We start from the raw sequence: 19761 nt of genomic DNA on the forward strand, positions 1-19761 counted from the left end.
TTTCTGTAAGCACGTGGTGAGCCAGTCATGATTTAGAAAAGCTTGTAGCACGATCGCAAACAGAGGTCCGGCCGTTTCTGGCCTATTTCATGCGCGAACACGCACAGAAATGTAAAACGTGCAGGAAACTCGAATAGGGAGGACCACAGCATATCATTCGTTTCCTTGGAAGTTCGCACGTGAGTCACGTGCCTTTTCTGGTATTATATCATGCGCCGGCAATGTCGACGAATACAGGCTTTTTCCCTGAGCGAAAAACGAGTGAAAAAAGAAAGGGAAGAACCTTGGTTCAACCGGACTCCTTTTTCACGACAGTAATCTTTGTAACTTCTCGCTAAACGACATTTATGCGCCGTTCGCGACGCCGCGTTCCTCCGCTTTTATAATGCACTGCACTCGCGAAAGCATTTCTGGCGGAAGAGCTACGCGAAACGGGACACGCGAGTTTTACGCGACACCCTTCTGAGCTATTGTTATGGCTATTAATGTAGAATTTCAAGAAAATTAAAAGTCTAAGGTGTTTAGGAAATGTGAGGTATATAGTGTTGGTGGTGGATTTTTGTTGCGTTGAATTTTAGAAAAATTTGTTACTTGTTACACGCGTTAATCTTAATCAATCTCAAATCCTCCAAAAATGCAGAAATATCGTTCAACGGTAATCTGTACACAAGACAGAGTGTTAAATTCTAGAAAAATTTGTCCAAAAACACCCACAAAAATATTAGAAGCTTTCCTTCAACTTCGTAATTTGCCCCACCAACTGTGATACGACTGTAATACAAACCATTGGATGCTCAACATTTTTCAACGAGCATTATACCCATCCTCAAATACGAAATAATACGATCGCCCATGAAACCCAGCAGACTCCAAAGGATACCATAACCTAAAAAAAAAGAAAAGGAAAGAAATAGGATCGAGCGATTCGAAGCGTATCGACGCCGATAGAAACGATGAGAGAAGAAAAGAAAAGAAGAAGATACAGAGATGTAAACGTGGGTGAGGGTATTAGCATAATTCAGGCGGAGCAGCGTTTGAGATTTCTTGGTCTCGTAAGCTGGACGTCAGATAGCCTATGAAGAAGCCGGCAACAGCAGAGGGATCTCCCGTCGAGGACGAGTTTCTCGCGCGGAGATTAGCATCGGCTAACGTAAACGCCAGAAAATAAGGCAAGACCCCTCCCGCGCATTGTCGGCCGCCGAAAATTTATTCCAATCCTTTGTTCTCGGACGCCCGTTAGTTATCATTAGTACGCGGCGCGCCCCAAGCACTTGTCAGCCTCGAGGAACGTACCTGAGGAGCGAGCAAGGCGGAACGAACCACCAGTCGTAAAGAAACGTACGATTTTCTGCCTGCAAGTATTTATTAGCGCGCCGCTGCTTCGCGTGAGTGCACGCGAAATTTTGCGTTTGATTGTTTGTCGGTTGGATAGTATTTAAGAATGTTTACGATGCACGTTTGATGAATTGAAAACGAAATTAGGATACTTTTTCTAACAGAGAGTTTGTAGTTTTAATTTATTCCAATAAGCCGTATTGATTATTAGATATCGATTTTCTGTCTCGAGGTAAATGTAAAACTATAAGTAGTGTAAATCGTGGAGGATTCTAAAATTATAACTTTAAACCCCATACCTGACCCAACGTGGGTGCATAATACATAAATTATAAAACTACGATGTACCTATAATATGTATATGCGATACGTTTCAAAAATTTTGGAGTTCGTTATAACTTCAAGTTCTGAGTATACATGTATAGCATGTCCTGTATTTAAATTATGGACTGGCAGGGTAATGCATTTTCAAGTTTCGGCTATATAAGAAGTTTACAAGTATGTATACGTTGCACTGAATATATGTATTATTAGGGTTGTAGGTCGTAGTTTTATTGAGGTTTTACGACTACGAGGTTAAATTTTTAAGAAAAGATAAAGTCGTTTCGAACAGCTTTGAAGTTTTAGCGCTTGCGGTGATTTTTGAAAAAGTGGCAAACTACCCTTAATACCCTGGGATTGTGTACACTCGCGGACCCTATAGTTTGAGAATAGTCCTGTTTAAACAGTTCAACCATCCAGTGATGACGTTCCCTTTATGAGATGACTGTGACGATTATCGACTATGTAAACAATAATAAATTAGATAAGACATGAAGTATATATAAAATATATTATGCTTTAAGCATCTTTTGTGACGTTTCTTAAAAAATGTCAAATCTGACAATCTACCCGTTTGTTATTAATGACAAAATATAACAAATGTTTCTTAAAGTATTGCATCAACAGCATTGTTAATCGTATTTTTCTTAAAGATACAGATAGTGGAAGTTAGCAGGTAAAACAATCCTGTAGAACGTATAGTTTTGACATTCCTGAAAAGATACTAAAATACGAGAACTAGTTAATCAAAAATCTTGATATTTCAAAGCTGTTGATGATTGACAGTGTGTGTTGTAATAGCATATTGTTATATTCCTGGATATTAGTTTTCGAAAGAAAAAGAACAAGATCTGCAGAATTGGAACTGTCGACAGGTCGAAAGTACTAGTCTCGCCAGTTTTTAGTTACCAGTCATTTAATCTCTCGTACCTGGTGGTCCACGAAGAATTCCGTAGCTCGATTCGCTCCTTTGGTGGCCAGAGCGCATCCCTCTTTCGTTTGCTATCTTTTATTTAATCTAAGAAACTTGTAAATAGTAAGTTATTTTTACCTCCAGGTCAAGATTTTAATACAGGTACTTCTTATTTAGTCTACGTTGATATCATTCCTTTGTTTTACATTTCGTTTATATTTTAAACCATTTTAGGAATAGATTATCAAAAATATATTCCAGATATGATTACGCACAGTTCTCAATAGCATTGAAGCTATAAAATATAGAATTCGATTATTCATAAGTTTCTGCACACGTTTCGTCCCAATTTTCCCGTTTGTATCTACCAACGAAATACACATATAATACATACACAAACGTACACACGCAATCGCGACTAATTTACCGAAACGAAATTATCCCTACAAACAATAATGGAGCGTATTATTATTAAAAGCAACGAATGCACAGTTTTACTTAGTCAATATTAGCAGTATCGCATCGTTTAAAATGAATATCAACAGCGAGAACGGAATAATAACCTCGTATTAATAAAATGATCACAGAAATTGATCATTATTTATCCACCAAGTACTACCGTGCCTAATGCAAATAAAATAACACGTGGTATATGGTGTCGTCCATTTTCAAGCGTGCAGTTGACAGATCATACGGTAAACCTGATCCAAAATCATCAATGAATTCGAAGTAAATCAACAAATAAATCTTTCCAATAATTTGCATGAGTGTACTAAGTACTATAACGTATACTTTCTTCACTTTGAATATTATATATATCTTCATATTATATGCATTTTTCAAATTTTTCCAAGATTCCATAAATACATAAACTTCCACTGTCTATTAATTATGCACGATTGGTTTGATAGTAATACAATTTTAATTTTTGGACATTTTGGTTAAGATATCTTTTTAATAATCTATTAGGTGGTCCGGAAAGTTTCTTTCGTTTCATAAAGTGATAATATATGAACAATTTCTGTTTTATATTATTTTATTGAATTAGGTGTGATCCATTTCGTTCTATTTCTATTATTATGTTCGTGCATAATTCAATAAACTAATATAAAACAAAAAACATTGTGCGTCTATTATATCCATATAAAACGAAAGAAACATTTCGGACAACCTAATACTTCAATCTCATTGCATTTGAGTTATCTCTGTCGCAGGTGCGTCGGTAGTATTGCTCTATTTTAAATAGTTGCGCTGATGCATTGTATCAATGACACCAAATCTCTTAATAACCCTAACAGCACAAATGCAGTGGAACACGATTGTTCCAAAGGAATTCCAACTTTCCTGATACAGTTCCTCTTCTCGCGACACTGGAGATCTTATCTCAGCCCCGTATCTCACATTGTTTTCCCTGGAGTCGCAATGCTAGTCGCCCCTTATTTCAAGCTGTACGACTGGCCAGTTCCGGCCTATCATTTTGCTTGCACGAGCTTTATGGCCTCGCCACGGGAGCGGAGGCGCTTGTATCCCCAAGAGGTAGGAAATCACAGTAAGGTTTCTCTCAAGAACCTCTATCTTTTTCGGCAAATGCTAGAAGGGACAAGGAATTCACAGAAAGCACAAGACGGCCACGATCGTTCGCGAATTCGCCTTGTTTCTATTCTCATTCGAGGAGTAAGTGTAAATTTATAATTGGGTGCCATCGACACATTAAAATAATCAAATAACTCGTAATTCGTAAAATTGCCTCGGAATTTTCGTTTACGTTATTATCGATTGCTTGACGTTGCATAACAGAATTTATAACATTCAGTTGAACGTTACGTTTTATACTAATACAAAACACCACGTAATTAATAAAAATGAACACCTCCTAGGTACAATGATTTTACCTGGCCGTAATATAGATCACCGAAATGTTACACTATGCGACGATGCGAGAATTCTAGCGACACTTTTAGCGTACGCCACGATACGATGAACATCGATTCGCTGTAGCTATTACGAATTAATGTAACCGACCCATGCGAAAGGACTCACGAGTGATTTGCTGGTAGTTAGGTTTTAATGAGACACGTTACTATTTCGTGGATATTGGACCGGTGATTTCGCTAGATTATAAAATATCCACTTGGTTAAATTGCACTCTGTTGATCGTGGTTCTCGCGTGTACAGTCAATCACGAATGTCTGTATAAACCTTCGAAAGGTTAGACGTTTTAAATTTAAAACGCGTTACATTTACATCTACATGAAGTCACTTTAACTTTAGGTATTTTATAAATTGTTATTTGAAACGGAATAATTGTTATATACGATTAACTATTTATTTTATTGCCTTTCTTACATACTCTACGTATCTACTTTATTTCTGTTACTTTTATTCCTCAGACTCTCTCTTCCTCTTTCTATTAACTCGCCTTGTTTATTGTATCAAAGGGTTGTACCATTGGATTAATAATTTAAATTGCGTTAAATCCACAAATTGAAAGTATAACTTTCCACGATTTTCTGCTAGATAAGGGAAAACAGAGAAACAGCGGAAAGGGATCGTGGGTCTTCCAAAAATAGCTTCTTCCTTAAAAAAGAAAGACGGTGTAAAAATCCGAGTACAAAAAGCAATTCCAGAAGAGGAAGAATTCTCACGTAGGATTACGCGAAAGAGTAGGGGTGAAAAAAGGATGCGAGCTAGGGAATTCCGAATTCGATTTTCGCGGCGATACAGCGGCTTGAATGAAGTCTGGTGGCCAGAGAGACGAGTGACGAGGAGGAACGGCTAGGCAAGAACGAGTTTCTCATCCCAGATTGGGAAACGGCTGGGATTACATAAAAAAAGGAGTAAGTCAGATTGCACATCGGCCAGATGGCAGGCGTTCACCCTCGTAAACCTAACCCCCTCTCTTTCACCGTAACACGTTCCATATGTGTTTGCCTCTACCTGGCGCGATGCATCTATTTCTTTGTACGCATCGTGACGAAACAGGATGGTAAGTAGTGTAGCATGGCGGTATTTTGAAACGATTCTTTGCTCCAAAATTCTTGTTTATCACAATATAGTGGTAAATTATTGAGGAAAGGAACGTAGTTAATATCAGGAAAATATCTTTTGTTTATATCTTTCAGGTATTTCTGATTTTATACATTGGATCCTAGATAATGTTTAATTGTTCTGTAATGGATATCAGAATTCACCTTTACTGCACATATTCTAGTCACCAAATACCGAATTTGACGATAAGATCGGACTTGTACTCAGGTACACGTGCTGGCCCATCTAAAAGAATGAAAATCATGGTGGTTGAAGATATAGGATACGACAGAAGAAGGAACACGTTACCATGTACGGCTTAGGTTTCGAAAAGAGTGGATCCCACCCCTTTCATTCTACTCGGTCAATGTTGTCCTTCAAGAGAATTTTCCATCCTCGTTTCCCTTCCTCCATTGCTTCTCTTCTTTCTCCTACGATGGTATAGAAGACGAAAGTTCCATTGAGCGAATCCGAGCAGCTCGAGCTTCTTCGCGTTTCACAACGTATTAAGGGTTCGACCGAGATTTTCGTGTATTATCGAACGAAACTATCGTTGCACGCTTTTCCATTCACAGCAAGAATGGGCTTAAACTGGAGATTCGATTGTTTCATTTTATTTCATATCGCTAGAGGAGAATCAAGAAAAATTTCTTTTTGGTGAACTTTATTTTCAGTGATTTTGATTTTTCTATTCGAGTGGATTAGTTTACTGGGGGACGATGCAAGCAGTCTAATTCTATATTTTAATATTCTATCAACAAAGATAATTGTTCGTGATAATTAACGATTAAAAAAGGGGGAAGAATACAAAGGATTAAAACGTTTTTTTCGTCAGTAAGAGGGGATTCAATCTGTGTTCGATTTGTAATTTTCTACTAGTCATCGCCATCCATCCTAGAGAAAAATAGTAGCACGGGTAATTCGGACAGGTTCACCGTGACTTTGCAAGTATCATCCCGGAGGCTGAAGGATCCAGCGGACAGAATAATCCTTTAAACGCATCTTCGGCAACCAGATGTTCGATCGAACGGCCACACTTCGCACAAACCAATAACATAATCGATTACCCGTATTGCTCTTGACAAAAGAAGCGGTTCCAGCTTCGCGGGCACGTGTTTCGTTACATCGCTGTAAAAGCTTCATGGTGCATTGAAATTCAAATCAAACGATGACAGAAACTATATTACGAATTTCAATACCGTTCCTACATAATTCCATTGTTATTTAATTGTGAAAATGAATAAACGCCAAATAAACGCTTCTTTCAGCTTAAAATTAAATCCAAAAGCAGCTGCCTCGGTAATCGACACAGCTTAACCATAATTTATTCCAAGAAACCTTCGCGTAAACCATCCAAACTTGCACGATTAATCTTCCGACTTGTCCCATAATTTGCACAGCTGTTTACTCACGGTGCAACTATGCGTAACATTTTTTCTCCTCTATATACAAGCTTCACTTAGGGTCGTAAGTTGTTCACACAAGACTAAGGAAACTCAACCTAGCTGGCCATCTTCTTACGCGGGCAACACCGCGTTTAACCAGACTAACAGTTATGAAGCATGACGAGGACGTGCCCCGGAAGTTTCCTCCCGAAGATTCTTGCCGCGTTCCAGTTGTGCGTCAGTGTACCACGCGACAAATGTATGAAGTTGGAACGGGGCAAAACCCTATGGAACGTTACACAGCCCCGATAGAAACTACATGTATATGTATATATATATATATATATAAACGTATATATACGTTTTCTTGAACTCGATAAAAGATTCGGCCATCGCGATTCCATTTATCTTTCCGGTAACTTCTTCTTCTTCTACTTCTGCTTCTTCTTCTTCTTCTTCTTCTGCGAACAACGTGGCTAGAGCAATCTTAGTTTCCTTGTTCTGATTCGAAGCTTCTATCGGATGACTTTATTCCCTTGGTTGATAGAAATAGCGGAAGCAAAGGGAAAATTTTAGATTAATTTTAGATTAAGTTATTATAATTGTCATTTCCAATTTCATAAACATCGAATAAAGATAAATTTAAAGAAAACTTTATTTTAAGATAAATTTCATAGCGTTTTTGATAATCAATATATTTTAATAATCAATTTCTTGTTCTTCCTATCAGATTGTGAAAAAATTGGAAAGCTTTTCCGTAAGGAAGTTACATTATTAATCAACAATTTTGATTTTCACGAAGTATGTTGTATCAGAGTTGTGGGCGAGATTTCATCCAAAAATAAACTAACATGCGCATCCACGATAAAATGCCCTTGTTATTAGTCAACAATTCCGACTTCCGTGAATTGTACTTCATCCACGACTAAATTATAGTATTTTGCGAGTAATACCAGTGACTATAATGAGTTATTAAAAATGGCACACACGAAGTTCGTCAGTAGTACAACCCAAACGTAAAGAAATCTTCAGAAAAACATAAATACGCGTCCTCTACGGACTGCAGCAGCCATCACCATTACACGCAACTAAAATCTCGAGAAACCTCGGCAATGGCCACGTGCATCAGCGTAAATCGACTTTTTATCGCGACCACGCCTCGAAGCCGGTATGCAAGCCACCAGCAGATCACTCGTTACAACGTGAAACATAAAAAAAACGAAGGAGAAAAACGTCCAGGGAAAATAGTAGTAATCCTCGGTATCTACGCGAGTTTATGTCTCTATAGGAAGCACGGACGACCCTCCAGCTAGGCGCTTAATCTCTTTAATCCACTATCGGCTGTAAAATAGTGAGTTAAGCCAATAAAACTGTGAAGCACGGTTGAACCGTGCGGGAGGTCCGGCTAAGTCGTGTGTGATGACGCTGAAGAGCAGGCTCGAACGTTGGAAAAAGGGTTGTTGGTTCGAACTCGTATAACCCTCGGGCCCGTACCATCTGCATACGAGAATGATTGGTTCGTAAATTACGCAGCTCTAGGCAACGACTCTTCCTCGTTGCCCGACACGATTCTCAATTGCGTTGTTTCGCCGGTCAAAGGGCCACAGAGGATTTCTTCCTTTTTTCCTTTCAAAGCCTTCGAAAATTTCCTCACACGTCGCGCCACGATGTAGCCGCCGGCTTGGATAAACACGCGTTCCGTGAGCGTAATGTGCGAGTCCGCGCGAGAAGAACGCGCGTAATAACGGACCCTTCTGAAACCTCTCTTAAAGCGCCGCTCCATCGGTCCCGCCGGAACCTGATGCATTAAGAAAGATCCCAACGATGGGCTGAATTCACGATGTTCACGAGGAAATCGAGGCTACATCGTGCGGTTTTTCATCCATGCCGCCATCCATAAGCTATTTTTTGCGTAAGATTTAAGATTAATAATTTAGGGGGTGCAATGTTATCCGAGATTCTGTGTCTATAACCTTCGGCGGTTTACAATCGCGATTATACTTGACGCATTACGTTTGGATGTATGAACACATTCGCTGTTATTCGCGCACATGGTGCGTCGACGCAATTTTATAAATACTTGACTAATTCTACCTATTCTATTCTATTCTATTCTGTTCTATCCTATTTGACTATCGACAAATATATTGTTTAACTTGAAAAAATGCACGTGTTAGATAAATTGACAACAAGTAATCCAAATAAAATATGGTATTCGAAGAAAACAAAATTTCTTTACAGAAAATTTAACTCAGGCGGAAGAGATCTCGTCATCAAGATCAGTCCATAGAATTCTGTTTTGGAATCGCGTTTTATTTTTCCCGGACTGAGTTATCAATTTAACCTTCATTCAGGTCGATTCGTCTCTCGCTATGAAGCAAATGCACGAAAAAGAAGGAAGAATATCCAATTCTCGCGTGTTCTAATCGTAGAGAATGATCATCCTGTTCCATGAATATGACTCTCTTCTCGAAAAGGTCGGCCTTGTCACGATAGCAGAACCGTGACCGAGGAAAACAGCAGGAAAGGAGAATTGGGTCGTGCGAACGAAAATCGGCCAGCAGTACTGTTTCCCTGGAAAATTGAAAATTTTCCCGCAATCTCTCGCTGCGGTAGATACGAATTTATTCTGTCTCTACCTTTTTTTTTATTTTATCCCCGGTTTTTTTTGTTCGTTAAATATCGACAGCGAAAGATTTCACGAATTCGGTAAACAAGCGAAGTTGATTTGTTTTAATCCGCATCTCAAACATGTCCTTGTATATTCTGTATATTTCACTTGCGTCAGAACGACACTGGGAAAATAGCCAAAGATAGAAACTGGCAATTTCCGGACCTGGTTAAAGTAATTTAGGCTAATAATCGATTTTTAAGAAGACAACTATTTTAAAGAGATTTGTGAATAAAGAAATTGTAACAACCACATTGTAAAGATTTTTAGAATTCTGAAATTGATAATACTAATAAATCTAGCATAATGGAACAAAATAGTCGTTGAAAAACTACACGCAATTCGAATTAAAAATATACAGCAATCTAATAATTAATTAGTTCTCTAAGATTTTTGTCGATCGTTCTATTTGATATTACGATTCGTTCGAAGGAAATCATCTGAATGTAATAGCAGTTCATTCATGAATCATGATGATTGAATAAAAACGAAAGAAATTTCTGAATCAAGGAATGAAATACAGTTCCGCCCAAGACAATCAGCTTCTGTAGAGCCCCATCATTTCTGTCGAACCTCATAAATTATACGAGCAATTCGCCTTTTCTTACGACATCCGGTTTCTTATCGTTCTGACCCATTTACAAATATAATTACGCGAATCGACTTTATCTATTTATACGTTCCTATGTATATTAGTCTGTTCGCTGGCCGATCTTTAGAGACTATCGGCCAAATCAACACGAATCAATTATAAATGCAAGGAAAGCATCGTTCGTAAACGGACAGGTGATCGAGAAACGAGAATATCCTCCTGTCAGGTGCTTTAAGAAACAAGCAGAGTAGTTTTAGAACACTTACCTGCTGCTACTGAAAATAACTACAATTATTCAGGTATTAAATCAATTCTACCTAGAATAAGTTAAGATGAAAACGGATATTCTATGTAAGATTTTCATTTGTTGTATATTTGGAAAATTTTATTCCACGTTAACGCAAATTTAGTACAATATTTGCACATTTTCATTTTTACACGTTAAAATTTGTATCATGTAAAGGCGCGAATTTAGTTCCAAAAATATTCGTGTTATAGAAATGAATTTTGAGCTTAATTAGAAGAAAGCTTCGTCAGACATCGCATAGGAATATTTTTTATGCAACTGTTGAACGAGCAACGTTTTAAAAAATATGTTATTATTATTAAATCTAGCATATCTTATTTATTTCCGTAATTATTAAGAACTAGAGTTTCGATAATAGTATTGTCCATTCCTGTTGAGAAAGACGCGTAATTAGACATTTATGTACCGTATTTATGTTCATCGCACGATTTTAATTCTATATAAAATATATACTCGTAATATCCTTTCCTTGATAATCTGCGCAGATTTTACACTATTTGATATTTAATGCGTAAATTGATAGAGGAAGGAAGAGAAAAAGGGAGAACTATCGTTCCGCGTTGTCAATACTTGGTCCGTTTACGTACGAACATTCGCGTTGCCCAGAGGCCCATTCAAGTCTCGTTACGCTAACCATTCACTCGTTAACTCTCTCCCTCTCTCTCTCTTCCACTCGGCCATTAATTCGCGATACATTACGAGGGCATTAAGTCGAGTGTGAATTCCCTGAATGGTTGCTGTTGCCTCAAGTAACTATAATTCGTGATCTTTTTACTTTGAAATCAGCATGTCCAAAGACACATAAAAAGAAGAGAAACGCTATCGGAACGACAAGTTACTCGATAAGAGAAGCTTGTCCCGGCAAATAAGAAGGGCACGGTGTCACGAGAATAGGCAAATGACTACGATAACTCTCGAAACGAGATTATCGTCGGTCCGTTTGTCGTGGATAACCTTATCCATGTGGTCATTCGTCGAAAACACTGTTTACGATTTTTCGTCCTCGCTGGTTCGAGGAAACGAGACTTTTCGACTGATTAGACGTTGAACTGTAATAGGGAGTCACTGGAATTGAATTTTAAAAAAAAAGGTACGCTTTTATCATGAAAACTTTTTGATTTATCGTAAGGTGGATTACACACTCTGCTTTTTTGTAAAGTAAATAATATTAGTTAAAATAGATGCGTGATTTATGTTGAAAAACAGAATTCTGGTTTGAATTCAGATTTAACATTCAATTTTCTTCCATAAACATACGACAGAATCTCTGACCTTTTGTGTTCCTATTTTGAAGGAACTTTAACGTAAAATTGGGAGTCATCAATATTAATTATATTGTTGTATTGCTGTAAATTATACGAATTATAAGCACATTATTATCTTAAATTGTTATTTTTTGTTTGACAAATGGAATAATGGATTTCGTAAACATAATAATATTTACTCGATGTTTGTGAAATCTACGTACAAAACATGATTTTGTGATATATTATTATTTATATAACTTATTATATACTATATGATGGAAATTTGTTATTTTCGATAACATTTAAAAGAGAAATCGGCGAAAATTTGTAAATTTTCAATTTTAATGACAATATATTTTCCCACCAAACGCGCAGGATTTTCATGCTTTGATTGTCGTATTGTTGAACACCGAAAAGAAAAATAACGCAACAAGAACAATATGGTAAATCGTGAAGCTTTATTTGTTTTTAAATTATAAACGATAAACAAACAAAAGCCATGTATTGTTAGAAGCAAGAGACAACACACAATAATATCATGGGAAGTGACGGTGATTGACATCGCTTGAGAGAATAGAAAAGTAAAGATAAAAGACCGTACAATATTTTTCTAATTGAAAAGGCTATAAAAAATTATACCTTTATTTTTAATTCTGTTCGCTTAAAAATTACTATATTTTTTCATGGCTGCCGCGGCGTTATAATCGCAGCTGTCGTTAAATCGATAATCTGTCGATAGAAAATGTACAAGTACTAACATTTCTCTGTCTGTTATTAAATTATTCTATTATTCTATTATGGAATCAATTCGATTTTATAATTCGAACACACAAATTGCAAATCTGGTATAATTTTCTAGAACAAAGCGTCACGAGTTCCATAATTATCTCACCTATTCTTATCACTCCATACGAAACACAAAGCTTCACACGGTACTAAGCGAATTAAACACTCGCGACAAGTCAATTTATCGTAGCCGCTGCGGGGGCGTTCTTAAATCGACCAGACACGACCCATCTTCACTCTGACCGACAGAAATTTATTCTTATAAAAACAATCGTCTCGGTCCCTTCCGGATCCTTCTGCTTAAATCTTCCTCCAAAGTAGTTCACCGACTCTTTATTTTCAAAACTTTCAGATACTGTGAAACATCTCTTCTTTTGCAACAATCTTAACTTTTATCTTTACTTCATCCATGTTACGCTTTAATAACCGTATCCACTAGTATTATTATTTCGAATATATGTAGATATGCAAGATCAAATTTAACAATTTAAGTCTATCCACAGTGTAAACATTTGAACATGTTGACTGCAGATGACACGAAATTGTTTTCAAATGACGTCGGAAAGAGATTGACGAGTTATAAGAAACAAAATTCACGATTGAGAACCACGCGACTTTGTGCCAGCAGTTAACAAGCATTAATTACATAGTGCCACGTTTATATAAGCGTATAACAACATCGAAACATAGAAAGGAAGAAACAGGAAAGGAATTCAAGGAAGAAAAATAAACGGGAATAAAAAAAATAAAAAGGATACGAAACGAGGTGAGATAAAGAAGCAAGAAAACGCACGGTGTCGTCGGAAGAAAGGGAAAGAGCGAAAGCGTCTTCCGATGGAATCCACTGCAGCATCAGTGAAGTAGTGGTTGCTGTGATCGTCGAGGACCGGCTGTTGTGCTTCCCCCTCCACCTTTCCCTACCCTTTACTGTACACCGTACAGTCTACACGAACCACCCCCCACCCCGCAAGATCTCCCTGCCGCTCGTTTACTCCTCCCCACTCTTTTCCTCGGCTCCATCCGCCACAGTGTCGGGAGTCATCGGCTGGCCCTGTCTCCTCAGTCTGTCAGTGACCGCGCAAGCGTGCGCATCGTCTTCTATTTAAGCGTCGTGTGCAAACCTTGCGGAGGGAATCTTCATCCCTTACGCTCGAAAGATTGATATACTCAAAGCAACAACATGCGACTAACCGTAATATATCTCATTGTAAATACTTACAAAATAGTTAAATTGATCCTTTAGTAGAGATAAATACCGTTCAACGTTGCTGGTCAATGTTAGGAATTTAGTGAATTTTGAAAATTTAACAGACGGTGATATAGATTTGTGATAGGAGAAAGATATTTCTGTCATAATATAAAGTGAAGTTTGCAAGGTTTTTGAAGTGAAGAAAAGGAAAATAGAAATTTGGGTGCCGGAGGACGTGTCAGGGTTATCGATCAGTTAAAGTTTCGGCACTGCGAACTTTCAACCCTTATTGGAAACGTGAAAGGTACAACGATTGGTCATCGAATCGCTGAATCAAAGAGATTCGCTGATACGTTGCCAATGAAAGAAGAAACGTGATTAAGAGTGTTATCTTGTTGTTGGTGTCTTGGAGTAGTGTTGTATGGTGAAACATTCGGTTGGAAGAAAAAGAAGTTCCTTAAAACAGTGGCTGTGACAATTTACGTGAAAGTTCGAAAGATTCGCGCAAGTTCTCGAAATATTCGTTCTGACGAAAAGAAACTTAGAGAAATATTCGAAGAATTTTGAGAGCATTCGAAGCACGTGTGGCGATCCATTTGACTTTTGAAAAATTAAGAGAGAGAAGAAAGATTCGAATAAAAAAAAGAAAAGCAACAAGAGACGAGAAAGGTGGAATTTTTTGAGCCCATGCTGGAAGCAAGGTATAACAGGTGCACGAGGGCAATTCCGCTCGCAACTTTCCACGAGCTCGTCGTATTTCACGTGAACACGCGACGACCAAGTTTAATTTAGGATTCGTGGCAGAGTTTCGTGTGTACTTACTTTGTCGTACGTCGACGTTATCCATCGACGTCTCACCAATGCGATCCCTTTGAAGTCCATACCGGAAGGATCATTTGTGCGAAGGTCATCGAACCTCAAAATTCTCTCCTTTGCTTTTCAAACCTCCTACGCGTTCTCTCTCTCTATATATCCTGTGTTTTTAATGCAAAAATTGATCGCTGGATACAACTGACAACGCTAAAAAAAATCGAAACATTCTTCTGTATTGAAAATCAGGAAGGAACAGAAGATCAAGCTCGACGTGTTGAAAAGTGCAGTTTTTTTTTGTTAATGAAGAAAAAGGATCGTGTTCCAAGGAAATTCATCTGTATTAAAAATTAAGCGACACAGTGAATGATGGTATTGTGTTACAAGCAGAGTATGTTCTATTGTCGATGATGAAAAGAAACTGCGATAGTGTAGCAACCATCGACTACCGACGGCGCTCAAAATATTTATCTACGTTGAAAATTCGTGAGGGAAAAATTCTATATTAAAAATTTGTAAGTGAAAAATTTGTCTACGTTAGAAATTGCATACTAAAAATTCACGGATAAGAAAAATTCGACTATGCTAAAAATTCGCGAGTAAAAATTTTCTGCTCAGGAATCATATATATATATATGTATGTATATATATAGTAAAAATTTGTGGCCTAATATTTCGTCTACGTTAAAAATTCGCCACGGACACATTCCTCTACCTAAAAGTCTGTATAGGGGAAGTTAAAAAGAAAAAAAGAAAACTCATTAAGTGTATGCAGCGGATAATGTTCACTCGTCGATGACGGAGAAATTTGAAAGTTCATCTCAATGTGCGATCCCACGGCGTTGTTGGACCTAGTGCCCAGCGAGGGATTACTCAAGCGGCCGTCCATGGACTATAACGAGTACACGTATTGCTACGGTGGTGGTCGAGGTGGGTGGTATTCTTCCCTTGGCTTCTTCTTGTCGGGTCTTGCGTAGTTTTTCTTCAGTCAGAAACCAGTCCGTGCGGTCGAACGAACGTGCAGGATTTTCCCTCGATCTCTTCTCGCCGATTTCTTCAGAACGTTCTAAAGGTTAACGCAGCTTTCGAGCTTCCTTTTAGCCGTGTTCGATCTCTCATGGTACAAGGGAACGATTTTTATGGTGAACGCGTACCACGAAGCTGCGGTAAAAATTGAACGTGACACGATGCGCGTCATTTCGATCGAAAGCCCCTAGGCATTGTCCAAGAATCGTTGTCGTCGCGAATCTTGTTTTTCTGCCCACTAACACGATGTTCTTTCTTCGTGGTTTATTGTTCGAACGAGCGATATTTAATGGAATTCTCGTAAAGGAAGGCAAAGGAAAGAGAGAAGTATGCAATCTGATAGTTTCTGAGAATACGTTTTGTAAGAAACGAATATTAGTTTCGCTTAATTAGTGTTGTTTAGTGCTAAAGTCAAACGGAAAGACGATTTTTATATGGAATTCCTGGGTAACATATCGAATATGAGAATTGCTTTTGCCTTGTAAAAAGTAGAAAAACCACGTGTATATAAAAGAAAATAGTAAAGAGAGTTTCGTTTGAAGAAATGATATCTTGAAATCCATGATTGAAGGATGATAGCGAAAGATTCTAAAACGTTCATTTCCACAATAGACGCGATACGTGGGCTAGTCAATTTCGAAATCTCGCGAAATTCCCGGGGTGCGGCATTTCCCACTTGGGCGCATGAAAAATTTCCACGCGTCACGATTTGGAAACGTCAACGTGACAAATACGTTCGGCGTGATAATGCAGTTGCGTGACACCGCCTTGCCACTCTCTAGCTGGAGGGATGTTTTCTTCATCCTGTTCCTTTTTCCGAGCGCGCGCCACCGCGGCACAATCAATTTCAGTCAAAAATGCCCGCTTTATTCTCACGTAGGCGCGGCATATTTTCTCATGCACGCGCAAAACATCACAATAGAACAGCAAAAAAAGAAGGAAAAAGAACTCGTATCATACACACGCGATATGAACAAAAGGAAAGGCGAAAGATATCTCATGGATCGGTGAAATGGTAAAAAATACTCAATGGCAGGGAATTAATCGAATAATTGACTGATGGAAGAAAAAGACTGATAGAATCAAGTTCAATATGGTTATTTGGATATCATAGTGATGTATAAATCAAGACTTTTAGAGAGAGAGAGAGAGAGAGAGAGAGAGAGAATATCATTTTTAAAATAAGAAGCATTTTAAAAGTTGTAATAATTTATCGATATTTATACAGGATTATCTGATTCAATACAATTTAAATAATTAAGAAATCTAATTTGTAATATTGGACACACACACACACACATTTACACATGTGTATTCTTTTTAATATAAAATAATTCTTAAAGGTTTTAATAATTTGCTAATAATAATTCATGTATTAAGTTTTCATCAAATTAATTATTAACCAAATAGGAACTTACTAAACGCATCATTAGCCATTAATGTGTTAATAAAATTTCTCCCGCATATCTAAGGACAACACTCTCAGAATTCGCCCTATTTCCAACTCAAATAAAGCGAAAAGTGTGGACGGCGCTTCTTTAATGGCGGGAACGTTTAATTCCTCCGCGTGAATATGAAAATTCCTGGACCGCAGAATCGCCAACTGGTTCGAGCGTATATTCGCTTGATAAATCATGGAGCCGTCAACTGTCGCGGCGCGAAAATCGCGTAAAATATTCAATGTGGCCGGAATTATGGCCATGGAAACGGGAAACTTTTAAAGAACGCGTCGTCGCAATTAAGAAAAGAGGAAACCGTGGAAACTCAGGTGCGAGCGAAAAGGAGAGGCTTCATTGCATTTTCCTTGGGGCAGCTCAGGGCACTTATCACCGCGGCTCATGCAAATCGCTATACGCTAAATTTATCCCCGTGTAAATTCATGCGCCGAGGTTCTAGACCGCGTGTATCGATTACCACCACGAAATCTCGGCTTATCCAGCGATCCGCCTGCTGTTCGCGTGATAAAAGCCTCCTCACCCTCCACGTTTCCCTCTCTTTCTTTCTTTCATCCTCTATTTCGAGCGCCGATCGATTTCCCCGAAGCAACACTTTCACCGGTTTAAAAACAAGAAAGAGGACTTCCGTTTAATCGTCCTGGCAGAAAAAGTATACCTAACACCGTGTTTCGGATAATCGAGAATAAATTGAAGGGATTGAGGTCTTACATGGAAATTTCTGCAAAGAAATAAGCGTTTTGATATCAAGTCCATTCTCAAATGTGCGTTTACCCAAGTTTAGATTTTTATGTATATCATTGAGGAAATAGAATATGAATAGAAATTTATTTTACCCTTTAAATATTACAAACTTTAAATATTTCATATACATATCTTTACCAATTAAACGAAATCTATATATATATTTCTGAGCTTATTTTTTATTATATTTCTGATCTCTATAATAAAGTATAATTGCCGTCATGCTGTTACCAACCCCTTCAGATAGCAAATAGTGATAGCTTACGTGATTTCATGGATAAGTCAAGTTTAGCCAGGCTACGAGTGCGCTTTTATTTGAATTAATTTATCGCAGCGCTCTATATTTTCAACGTTAAATGCAATAATGACTGTCTCTGGCGTCTTTTGTACAGTTTGATTAATCACTTCTTGTTTCCTGCCTGAAATTATGTGACTATGCATTTTGTGCCTGCGAAACTATAAAATACCCTCGCTGAACTTTCTCATTTCACCTGACGTACAAAACTATTACGTACAGTCTGTGTTGTACACTCCTAGCAATAAGTCACCAGATACTTGCCATACATTTCTAAACAGGGTGTTTATTAAGACAGAGAAACCTTAAAGAAATAGTGTTATTTATATTTTTTCTTAGCACTCTCCTTCCTTTGTAACTAGATGTATTTTGCAATGAAAATGAACTTTTATAGCAACTCGGTTAATCGGTACTTTGCGTGCAAAAATCCATTTAATCTTTTCTATAGACTATTACGAACAACGAATTTCTCTATTTCTATTCTCTTTCGCTCTAAAATATTTAACTGTTCCTTCGTTTTATTCCTCTCTGTATTATACACGTCCAAAGTCCATTAACATATTGCATTATACTCTCTACAGTTCATCTGAACAAACAGAAAGGTAAGAAAACGAGTTTCCGCGACGGTGTTCGTGTCTCCGTGAGAAGAACATCGTGGCAGAGATCGTCGTCGTGTTTATCAGGTTGACATTTCGAAATGTCGCGCGGTTTATCAGGTGTTCCCCGGTGGAAGCTTAAGGTTGAGTCGCACGCACGCGTGATCGCCACCATGGGAACGGTCGCGCGCGTGCATCGAATCAACGACGTCATTTTTACATAATAAGGCATCGCGTGGTCGAGTTCGGGACTGTAATCATCGTTGCTGCTACTGCTGCTGCTGCTGCTGCTGCTCTGTCTATTGACACTTTGACGTGGATATTTCAAGTGCAGCTGCAACGATCGCTGCCAATTGAGAACGAATCAACGTTTCGTTAGGGTGCATCGAATTCGAGCTGGGGTTCCAATGAGTTTTTAAAGGCATATTAATATATTATTTGAAAAATCAATTTTACATGAAAGTAGATCACGAACAGATTCATTTATAAAATATACGCAATAACGAACGTTGTTTGATTATTTGTATGAGTTTCGTTTGTAAGGGAATTAGGTCTTGATTTTTGTTCTATTTCATAGGAAATAGATTCGAGTTTGAAGAAGTTTGTTTGAGGAGGTTGTTACCGATGGAATCTTTTAATTATGCTTATCGCGGTATCGGTAGACTTTCATGCAAACGAAATATTAAAAGGCAGAACTTAAACAGGCTGCGTGGTTACCTCGCATCGTAATTATTTCAATTATGTGTAATCAAAAGTATATCAATTTTAGAGGTTCAGTTATTTATTTGCACAAAATTACTCGTCAGGTTAAACGCGTAGTTACAATGCTGGTACCTGTATTTAGGTATACGAATATCCATTTAAAATTGATTAACGCTTAATTGATTTTCAACTTGTGCAGAATTTCAATATTTTGCTCAAAATTCATCAGAAGTAACATCACCAACAATTTTTGTGCCATTTATGTTCATCGAATAGATTTACTTCCCAAGATTCCAATTATTTTCGTAATTCCTGGGGCCAGTCTCTATTTGTCTGAGGACACCTCGTATATTCGGTTCAT

General features: G+C 37.9%; 1 protein-coding gene across 5 annotated transcripts in view; it reads left to right on the plus strand.

The window, feature by feature from the left end:
• The window catches only part of Ten-m (teneurin transmembrane protein Ten-m), a 256866-nt gene that overhangs the window by 182678 nt on the left and 54427 nt on the right, over positions 1-19761 (plus strand). For 2 of the 5 annotated variants that reach the window (XM_076618304.1, XM_076618305.1), the window contains exon 1: positions 15200-15513. The exons of 2 other annotated variants lie outside the window; for them this stretch is intronic. In XM_076618304.1, the coding sequence (XP_076474419.1) occupies positions 15408-15513 (106 nt within the window). In that variant the 5' untranslated portion in view covers positions 15200-15407. Of the gene's footprint in view, positions 1-15199; positions 15514-19761 lie in introns of those variants that run through there. One more of the 5 variants, XM_076618308.1, reaches the window with a different exon arrangement.

This window comes from Bombus vancouverensis, chromosome 4, assembly GCF_051014615.1.
Source record: "Bombus vancouverensis nearcticus chromosome 4, iyBomVanc1_principal, whole genome shotgun sequence".
Taxonomy (NCBI): domain Eukaryota; kingdom Metazoa; phylum Arthropoda; class Insecta; order Hymenoptera; family Apidae; genus Bombus; species Bombus vancouverensis.